The 11174-nt window shown below is 33.7% G+C and overlaps 1 protein-coding gene across 15 annotated transcripts; it reads left to right on the top strand.

The window, feature by feature from the left end:
• Positions 1–220: 220 nt before the first annotated feature.
• Positions 221–2675, top strand: LOC111908032 (uncharacterized). 15 transcript variants are annotated; one of them, XR_006192231.2, is made up of 8 exons: positions 221–429; positions 808–884; positions 980–1064; positions 1336–1378; positions 1961–2056; positions 2196–2318; positions 2390–2489; positions 2591–2675. XR_006192231.2 is itself a non-coding variant. In XM_042902457.2 (7 exons), the coding sequence occupies exons 1-7, from the start codon at positions 365–367 to the stop codon at positions 2423–2425; spliced, it is 525 nt and encodes a 174-aa protein (XP_042758391.1). In that variant the 5' UTR covers positions 221–364; the 3' UTR covers positions 2426–2675. The 15 variants fall into 15 exon arrangements, 4 of the variants coding, with proteins under 4 accessions (XP_042758391.1, XP_042758390.1, XP_042758389.1 ...); XM_042902457.2 differs by having other exon boundaries at positions 2390–2675; XM_042902456.2 differs by having other exon boundaries at positions 2196–2489.
• The last annotated feature ends 8499 nt before the right edge of the window (positions 2676–11174 follow it).

The following is an 11174-nucleotide window of genomic DNA, read 5'->3' as shown; positions in this document are numbered from 1 at the left end:
TACGATTAATCGCTGATGCCGGTTTTTCCGAGAATCTTCGGTTGGTCATAACTTCTTCATTATAACTCGGATTTTAGGGTTCTTTATATGTACGAAAACCTTGATACGGTTCCTACTACTTTAATTAACCCAAATAAGATTTTAGGAAAGTTATATTTTGACCTAAATTTGATTGGTTTTACATTACATTGTCTCGAAATATCGGGTTGTCACAAATCACGTTGATCCAAATGTTGGATTAAGCAAGACTGGAAACGTTTTGCAATCATGAAGTGGTCACTTCTTTGTACCTCCCGCTTTTGAGGGTGTTCACGTCTTCAAAATCACCGTTCCAAAATTCCTGAAGCTTCGCTGGAAACTCGGCATGCTGGTCCTTTGTTTAAGCCGGACTCCATGGATTTCTACAATCTTGAACTCACCAATACTAATGTAAGTATATATGCAACTACTTAATTATGATCGACATTTACTTTTATCTATGTGAAATTACCAATTTTGATTCTCATTCGTGTGATTGTGCTTGGTGCAAGTTGTGTATCATACAACCCATGATTTCAAGAAGGAAAACACAATTGTATTTGTAATAGTGCTCTGTCAAATTTTTCCTGACCACAATCATAACAAACTTCTTTTTTAAAATGAATCAAGAAATCCGAAAGTTTTTTTTTCTTCGGTTCATGTATTATTTTTGTTTCCCTCTTATTGCATCTTTGATTGAATAAACCAGTTTCTAATAAGGCCCTTTTTTTTGCCTATTACCTGTTTGATAAAATGCCACAACTAATGAAAAAAAAATCTAAAGGTTAGCAGGTGGAGGATAAAATTATACAACATTCTTACCACATATTGGAGTTCTATTAGCATATACATATCTTTTGGAGGAGGTAAATTAAATTATATATTTTTTGGTCAACATGTGCTGAAGGGAAACATTTTCAATTTGATGAAAAGTGAAAACTACTTCAATGGTTTATTGTAGGCTACTCAGTTTATCACTCAATGTATGATGCCTTTGTATGGATGAGCGAATTTGGTAATCCAATGTTTTCAAAGACATGTTGCATGTATGTTTTAAGTTTTAACATTATTTATATGCTATTTCATTATAATTAATTATACAACTTATTATTTACAAAACTAAAACCTAAACAAAAAATGACAGAAACGAGCATTTGGGGTTTAGTAGCTTTACAGCCTGCAGATGCGACGATTTTTCCTTTTAGTTATGATTCCTATGTATATGAGCTTCATGTATGTTCATAGATCATTTTTTAAAATATCTGGTGGGATTAATCTTTTAGATTTTCCCATTTTTTTAACTACATTTTTTTATAGGGATTCGTGGGTTCAGGTGGAAGGTGCAATTAAGAGGCTGAAGGTATTAATCTTTTACTTATTCTCCTAATTTTAAATGGGTTTTGACCGTGTGATAAAACATGTTAAAGTGCAATCCTGGATTTGAAGTTCTCTACCAAACACCATTCGCATCAAAGTAATTTCCTATATAGCATGTTCCTTTCATTTCTATTTCGTTAAACCTTTTAGGTTTATTTTATTTTTTCTTATTAAACTGTTGTATTTTAAACGTACATTACTATAATTTTATTTGTAATTTTTTGATTCTTAGTTTCTTTAGTATTTCTACATAATTTATTTTATTTTTACCTAATTAAAGCATGGTATTGAAAGCACAAGGTTGTGATTGGTGGTTGATTTTAAAATACAGTCAATTTAACATTTCTGAGTACGTATGTTTGTTATGTACACAAAACCGACTTAATTTGGAAATTAGATGTTTGTCAATTATCCCCAGATTCTTCAAAAAAAGGTACATTCATCAACTATTGACTTAAATTGAAAATGTTATTGACCTGCTTGAGTTTCCGTTTTCTCCTTATTTTATCATGATAACAAACACTACCTTTCTATATATGTTTATGTTGATGTAATTGATGTGTAGGTTCTAGTGTATAAAGTGCCCACCTTAACTATTGATGTAATCCCATGGATAGTGCAACATGAAATATTGAACAATAGAAGGCATGTCCTGACCAAGGTAATATTAATCTTTTACCTTTTTCTTTTTTACATTTTTTAATAGTTTTAAATTGTAAAAGAACACCTTTCGTCTCCTATTTTGTCTTTTTTTTTCTTGAAGAACTTGAAACTGATGGTGTGAACTGCCAATTTGATAGGATAATGGTGGTTCTGTGAAGCTTTGGGGGATCACTAAAGGTGTTGTGATTGAGGACTATGGACAGATTGCTTACACGCTGCCTTGGATAGCTGAAATACATATTATCCATTTTCTATTAAAAGTTACTCATTATACCTCTCCTTTAATGATTTCCTTATGCTCCCATTTTAATTTTTATATACTTTTTTCCAGGTTAAAATTCTTGCATGGTTTGACTGCATATACTAGGCTTGGAAGCATTGCTCGCAGCTTTATAAAAGATCCGAAAGTTCTCACATTCGTAGATCCTGAGGTGGGCTTATGATCAAAATTAGAAACTTTCAGGGATCAAACACAGGGACTGTTTTTGTAATTTACTTTTCTGTTTATAATGTATGATGTTATTGTTTGCAGAGGACATGATTTTAGCAAAAACGTGTTCGATGAACAAACTGTTATTGTTTATGATTAGGTATAAGTATAACTACATTTGAATTTATATGTGCAAAGCAGACTTAGCCTAGGTTGCTTTAGGTTTATGATCCACTAATCATTATACATCGTTAACGACATTGTCCGTGTGAAAGAGAATACCTTATCGGGTGTCTAAAGGCACAAAAAATGGATGATTGTGGAGGTGTGTATATGTATATTAATATTATGCAATCACATATACATATATAGTAAAAGAAATGGGTTGATATTTTATTATTGTTTATAGGCATTACCAAAAGGGAAGTGGTTTTGCTGCACAGATTGTGAGAGAATTCATTTTGTTTTGCAAAATATGTTTAACTCTAGAACCAAGATTGTTGATGATGACCTCTTGACTTTTGTGAGTAAATATATATGTTTATTTAACTAAGGTTTTATTAACCTCATAGTTCTGCAAACAAATGTCCATGTCTAAAATGATTGGAGTTATCTAAGTCTATCCTCGCAACGCGGGGCTCCTCATCTAGTTTAAATATTAAATATATTTTTTTTTAGAAAAGCGACAACAATACCTTATGTTAGTTCATATTAAATTTACAAAATAAATATAATAATAATAACTTTTTATAAGATATAATTAACATATATTTTAATTGTTATATCAACATTTTTAATAAACTTAAAACAATACCTCTTAATATAAAATATAGTTCTTAGATTCAGTGGAAATGAATTTCTAAAACTCTAGAGTATGATTAATTTGTAAAAAAGAATTTGATATGTATAATAATATTTTTATGATTTTTCATTTAGTAATTAACATCTTAGAAACCATATTATCTTTAAAGCGTTTTAAGAGGTGAAGGGAGGTAAAAATAAAAAATCAATAATCTTTTATTAAAAAATGACATACAAATCTTTTACGGGAAATTATAATAAACCACAAAACTAATATCAAATTTATTATTAATTATTTCAATTATCGTCTTTGTAACTTAATATACACAATTTATTTTGTTACGCTTTTTAATCATCTTTTTTGTCCATATTTCTATTCAAATGCAAGTATTAATTATATTGGAATATTTTTATGGGGGTTATATTGGAAAATCTATTCCAATACATAATTCATATTGGAAAATCATCATTACAAAATGACATATATGACCTTTAAACCTTTATATAGTAAACTACAAAAATAATTCCAAATTTATTATTAACTATTTTCATTAAAATCTTCGTAAGTTAATATATACACATAATTTATTTTGTAAATACCTTTGTATCTCCGGTTTTTTCCATGTTTATATTCAAATTTAAGTTTAAATTATATTGTAATGTTTTGAAGGGAATTATATGGAAAAAGTATTCCAATACTAAATTCAAATTCGCAGGTCAATGTAATGTCCCAAATATACCGAGTAAAATTTTTATTTTAAAAGAAGTCAAAACCGTTCATTGATTATCCTAAAGGGCGATCAGAGTATAAGTATTGTCAAAACATCATAGTAAAATTATAAACAATCATTGCGGAATAAATCTCCATGGGGTGTAATGCAATCAAGTGGGGATATTCCTTTGAAACTGGAAATACCTAAAAATGTTTAAACCACAAAACCGTAAGCACAAAGCTTAGTAAGTTCCCTAAAATACCACTTACAACACACATATATAAATATAACAACATGTGGCTGTGTTGGGTATGTATCAACCTGCGGGTGTGTATCAACCCCGAGTCCATAGACTCCATGTAACAACATGTAGTTGTGTCGGGTCCGTATCAACCCTGAGTCCATAATGTCTTTGAGCCCAAATTGGCTCTATACATATAACATACAATCATATCAGTAATAGTCACATAGACAATCAAGCACATACAACCATATTAGCAAGTGTCACAAAGACAACTATCATCCTATAACTATAATCATATGGGTCGGCATTGGTGCCTTCGACCCACGAGTACAGTGAAGAGACTTGCCTGAATCACAAAGTCGACTAACACCCAGCTCAACATCGCGCCAACCATAGCTAACAGTCCTCACTACCAAAATATGGGTGTTAAACACCTCCTAACAATCCACACAAGGTATACCTTAAGTCTTCCTTCTAAAATAGAAATTTGACCAAAAGTCTGCCCATACCCAAAGTCAACGATCAAGTCAACGGCCAATTTTAACTTTAGTCAACCATCATGTTGTGGATTTCCTTAGCCACGTCGTGGCCCTAATATGACCAAACTAATGGGAAATTCCTAGTCGTTGCGTTCCCAGCAACTCAATAGATTAAGAAACTTTCTTCGATTACAAGAGCTCCAAAGCTCAGATCTGGTCCATTCTATGGTCTAAATGGATAAAGTTTCCAACTTTATCCATTAAGACGCCCAAAGAGATCAAGATATGTAACCCTAGGTCCAAAATAAGCCAAATACCACCATGTCTTAACCATTAAGCCCTTAATCCGGAAAGACCTTAACCCAACCACTCCAGAAGGGTTTTCAAATATCAAATCTATCATAAAGATGAAATCTTTATAGTCATGCATGCCAAAACATGTCTAGAATCCATTTTAGGTCATAATAAGCTAAAAATGCCCAAAACACAAGGAATGATAAAAATTCCAACCAAATCCTAGATCTACAACATATAATGCTCTTAGGACTAAGGAGAGTCATAAAGTTGCCAACTTTATGAGTTCCTTCCATTCAGATTTGCTCAATGATGAATAAAATCAGACAATATTCTAAATCTAGCCATTTTAAGCTAAAAAGATTGATCTTTTGACACTTACAAAGGTCCGGACGCTTTGTAAGGTGATGTTGGTGCTGCTTCCATGCAAGATTCGACAATAGAGCACCTTCTTCCCTTCTTCTCTTTTTCTCCAAACTATCAAATGCTCCCAAAAGGCCACAAATCTCCAAGGGTATGGGGGCTAGGGTTTCTCTAAGGTATAAGGGGGTTAAAGGCTAGAAATGAACCCTAGAGATGGCTTAGTGTTAGGACATAAATTATGGTTTATACTTTGCTTTTCATAGATATTAGAGTTCTTGGTCTAGGACCGAAAACAACATGTTTTTGGTGGTGTTTGGACCGAAATCACATGTGATTTTGGTTAAGCTTTTAGGTTTTAGACTGGGACTTTGTTATTTAGGTCTTGGTATATATAGCCTATTATTAGGCATGTAAAGGTGTAGATGTATGATTCCAATCAGTCAAGAACGTGTTCTAAAGAGAAACAGAGAGAAAACCAAGTGTAATACGAATCTTATGTACCAGACTATCATTGAATATAGTGTGTGAAGATTCATCTTGTGTTATTGTTCCATATCACGTTTTGCATCATACACTTTATCGGGATTCCGCACCATCATAGTGAAATCGATTGATACATCACGATTTTGGGTTTTACAATTGGTATCAGAGCTAAGGATTGGTATCAATCGAGTTATTGCAAAATATTAAAAGTTTCTTTAAGTTTTTCTTGGATTTCTTGGTGTTTTTGATTTATCTTTGACAAAGTTTTTGCCATTGTTCTTCGTGTTCTTCACTATTTTAGAGAGTTTGATCGAATTTGGGAAAAAATAATTGAAAATTTCGTTTTTTTGGCAAGTTTTGGGTGTTTTTGGTCAAAAACTTGCGAAATCTTGGCGGCAGACCTCGGTCTTCGGTCAAACCCTAGGAGATCCCAGTGGCCAACAGCAATTTCGGTTAGGGCGCGTGTTCTCGGTTGCACCTCGTTCTCAGTCCGCAGCCTCACAGGTTCTCGGTGCGCCTTCAGTTTTCGGTTCACTTTTCAGTCCGCGTATTCGGTGCGAGATCTCGGTCAGCTCCACTTCTCGGTTTTCAAGATCTCGGTTAAGAGTGTTCAGTCTTGCATTCTCGGTGGTATTCTCGGATTTTCAAGATTTCGGTCAAGAGGCCTCGCATTCGCGGTCTAAAACTTAGTTTTCGATCCAAAAGCCACATTTTCGATCCAATAACCTTGTTTTCGGTCCTAAAGCTTTGCATTCAGTCAAAAAGCCACATATTCGGTCAAATACCCTCGTTTTTGGTATTGAAGCTTCATTCTCGATCAAGAAACTTTTGTTCTCGATCAAGGTTATTCTTTGGACAAAAAGTTTGACTTTCAAGTTTGAATTTCGAGGTTTCAAGTCAAAGGGCATTTTTATTGGCTACACAATCTGATTTATATTTTTCTGGTAAATTACTCTTTTTAATTAAGTAATGAAGCTTCATGCTCTCAGTCCTGTGAAGCTAAAATTAAACATTATCGCAATCAACATGATTAATTAATTAGGGAAATTGAGGACCTTAAACATGAAGGATACACTCTCAGAAAGGCCCAAAAACCTTTAAAATAAATTTTAGAGGCCCAAACCAAAGATCTTAAAAGAATTAAGGAAGAATACAGCACTAAATGTAAACGCTATGATTATGCGCTAGAAAAGATGGGAAGTCTAACTGTCGAGCTTAACACATTGAAAATTAAGTTTGAAAATGCAAACTTTAATTTTAAAAAGTTTGATGTGTCAAGTAAGAAAGTTGAGACAATGATTGAAAAACAATTAAACTGGAAAGACAAACAGGGTGAGGGTCTAGGTTATCACAGTGTTCCACCTCCATTCAATGATAACTATACTACGCCTCTTGAAGCCAAATAGATAGATACACCTGCTCATTATGGCCAACCCCATGTATTAATTTCAGTTGAGGGTGAACATTCCAGCCCCACTAGAAGTGCTGAGGTGAACGATTTTGATACTTCTACCTCAAGTGCAGAGGAAGTGACAGTGCATGATGGGATTAAGCAGAACAAAATTAATATTAGTTCTGCTGAATATGTTTTAAAATCCTGTAATGATGATACTCCCACTGTTGAAAAATCCCAGCCACAAAAATTTGTCAAGCAGTCTTATAAATGTTCTTGTGCTTGTGCTTGTGGAAGTTCTTCGAAACGAACTTCAGTTGGACAAGGACCAAGTCACAATCTTATTTATATGAAAAGAAAGACTTGTTTTAACTGTGGGATTCCTGGACACATTGCTAAAAATTTCCCACATTGTTCATATGTTCCCTACTATAAACAAAGTTGGGAGAATGCTTCAAGGGGGACACCTTCCAAAAGAAACCCTTCGAGGTCACGTTCATGTAATGGTGACTGGAATATTAAAAGGGCCAAGAATCAAACACCCAAGGACAAGAAGAGAATGTCGGAAAAGATGTCAAATTCAAGAGATGTTTCAGTCAAACGAAGATCAGTTAGGTCGATGTCATCTCGGCGATCAGTTTCAAGTTCTAAAATGAGTGTTGAGGCATTCATCCGATCAAACAAGAAATGGGTTAAACGGGACTACAGATGGGTACCAAAAGTTCACACTCCTAAATCATCTAATAATTCTAACATTTCTTCATCTTCTATGTCTAATAAGCAGGATATGTCATGGGAAAGAGTATCTTGTGTAGATAGTAATGGTAGACCCAGCTTCAAAATGGACTGGGTTCCCACGACCAACTAATCTCGCACTCTGTGTTGGAGCAGCTATGGAGGAATATCATCAGACTTTGATATGTTGATGGTGGCTTTTCCAGACACATTATAGGAAACATCTCTTAATTGCATAAAATTTAGAACTTTAAGTGAGGGTTGGTGTTCTTTGCGGGAAGGAAGAAAGAAAGGATCACAAATGGGGATCGTATTTAATGGCTTGTTGAATATTGAATTCGTTGACTTCGTTCCAGAAATGAAACACAACTGAGTATGAATACGTTGTTGCATCTTCTTGCTATTCTCAGGTCATCTGGATGCAACTTAAATTGTTGAATAACGGTTTGAATTTTCTAACTGTTCTCTTATTTATGATGTTAATGCTGATTTTTAATTGTCCAAAAGCCAAATTTTTCTTAAAACCAATCTCATGCTTATGGGATTTCTTAAGATGATGTGTTACAAAGACTGAAATTTCTTTTCAATTTTATTTAGTATTTCTTATTTTCTTCCATTTTTCTTTGATAATATTTTGGGAAGTAACATGAAGTTTAGCGTTAAAAGGAAATCTGAAATACGTTTAATGCACTAAATCTAAATTGTTTAGATTCTATGTTCAATGTGTTGGTAGGCACAAAGGATTCAAAATGAAAGGACTAGACACTGTTGAAAATGAAAGGACTTGATAGTGTTAACTCATCTGTACTTAGATAGTTACATTTGGACTGACCATACGACGCTTGGATAGATTGAGCAGTGAGATAAACAAGGGAGCATGTGAGATACATTAAAATTACTTATCATCTAGAACTGTGGCTCAACACTTCTTCGATGTACGAACTTATGTCCTTAATTCTGGTACTGATAGGGTGACTGGGGGGTCTGATAAAGTAGGTATGTATGAAATTGTTTTCTTTCTTATCCTCTATGTTAGCCATATGTTGCCCCCTTTGCGTGATTAGAAGATATCTGACCTGGGACGCAACATATGCTTCTCTCTGCCTATCTATGTCAGTCATATGTTGTCCCCTCTGCATGATCGGAAGATCTGACCTGGGACACAACATATGTATCTTTCTATCTCTTTATCCCTCTATCTAAGTTAGTCATATGTTGTCCCTCTGTGTGATTGGAAGAGATCCGACCTGGGATACAACATATGCATCTCTATGTCCATCTTCTCTCTCAAATAATTGAGCGCTCACCTAAAGTAAAGAGCTCTTTGGAATTCCTTGATTACTAGGGTATGTCGTGAAGTGGGGAACACATTCTAGTGCACCTAAAATTGAATTGGTTCGTGACTAAAGGTTGACTACAGATCTTGCTGTTGAATTTAAGTGGACAACAATATCCTTGGTCGTCGTCAGCTAAATGGTCTGTTTAGGAATATAATTACAATGTCTTGTCACTTATAATCCGTCCAAATTGCAAATATCCTTTGTATTTAAGTGGACCACAATATTGGTGATTAACCATAGCTATTCATGCAGGTGTCTACTGATAAAAGATATCAAATTGTTTGACAACTTTTGATCCCAAAAGTTTATGTTTTGTACATTTTGTATTTATTTTTGTTTTTGTTAATTTTGTTCATATTTTTCCTTTATGCACAAATCAAGGGGGAGAAATAAAAAACAGATTAAAAAAAACAAAAAACAAAAAGAACAATATAAAATTCAAAAATACAAAAATATGTTTATTTCCGTTTTTATTCTTTTTAAAAAAATAAAAAAAATCCAAAAATATTGTTTTGAGAGTATTTTAATTTTATTTTTATTTCTTAGTTGTTTTATTGTGTGCTAAGTTTATTTTTATTTTTGTTTTTATCTCAAAATTTCTTTTGTCTTGAAACGTGAATTCAAAAGAAGAAGAGACTCAAGGAGATTGTACAGGATTTTCTAAGCAAGGAGAAGAAATTTTGAAAGGAATTGACGGTTATTACACTTCACACTACTTTCATAAGGAATTGAAGGTATGAAACCGTACAAACTGTCAGTTAGGCAGTTTCTTTCTAAAGAACTGTCGTATTTAAGGAATTGAAAGCCTGAAACTGTACAGATTGTCAAGATTGGTCTTGTCAGTTATCTTTACCAAAGAACTGTCATGACACTAGGGTGATTCACCCAACCGGGAAATAGATATCGTTGAAAGTCTCGCCATGGGCCAAGTTAACTTGTTAACTTGAAAAACTGTATTGAGATCTTTTATCAAGGATATACAGGGGCTAACATCAAAAATAGCCATGAGTAGTTCTCTGATACTCAACAAATCGCAGTGCGTTCCTCCGTGTTCACACATATACTACAAGTAGTCTCCATCTGAGCCATGGTTGGGTCCTTGAACAACTGTGGTGATTAGGGTTTTTATGATTCTGTTATCCACATGGACTTTTTAGTCATGGTTACTTTCAAGACGCATCTGTGATCGACAAAAAAACACTCATTCGAAGGAACAATAAGTGAAGATTATTTTTCAACATACAATTTTCCAACCCCAGAAGCAAGGTGAAGTTGTATTTGAAGTTATGTGACGAATTGTATTGAAGCCTCCTCAATAAATTTGATGCTATTTATGAACTTGATGAGGTGATCCAGAAGAATTGGTCTCTCTGTCATTATATCTGAAGTATTTCAAAACTGAAAGTGCTGATTTTAAAGAACCTTTACAAGAAGCATCTACACCCAATGTACGTTCCAAGTAAAATTCTTAAAAGGAAGTCTGACTGTTCAAGATGAAGTCATTTATGCAGAAATTCATATGTTCATCTTGAATTTGTGAAGAAATCGAAGATTAAAGCTAAAAGTCAAGATCAAAGAGAAGATTGAAGAGAAAAGAAAGCTATAAACCAAGGGGGAGATTGTTAGGTCATAAATTTTGGTTTATACTTTAGGTCATAAATTTTGGTTTATACTTTAGGTCATAAATTTTGGTTTATACTTTGCTTTTCATAGATATTAGAGTTCTCGGTCTAGGACCGAAAACAACATGTTTTCGATGGTGTTTGGACCGAAATCACATGTGATTTCGGTTAAGCTTTTGGGTTTTGGGGTGGGCCTTTGTTATCTAGTTCTAGGTATAT

This window comes from Lactuca sativa, chromosome 5, assembly GCF_002870075.4.
Source record: "Lactuca sativa cultivar Salinas chromosome 5, Lsat_Salinas_v11, whole genome shotgun sequence".
Lineage (NCBI taxonomy): Eukaryota > Viridiplantae > Streptophyta > Magnoliopsida > Asterales > Asteraceae > Lactuca > Lactuca sativa.
This window is presented reverse-complemented; position numbering and strand designations above follow the sequence as displayed.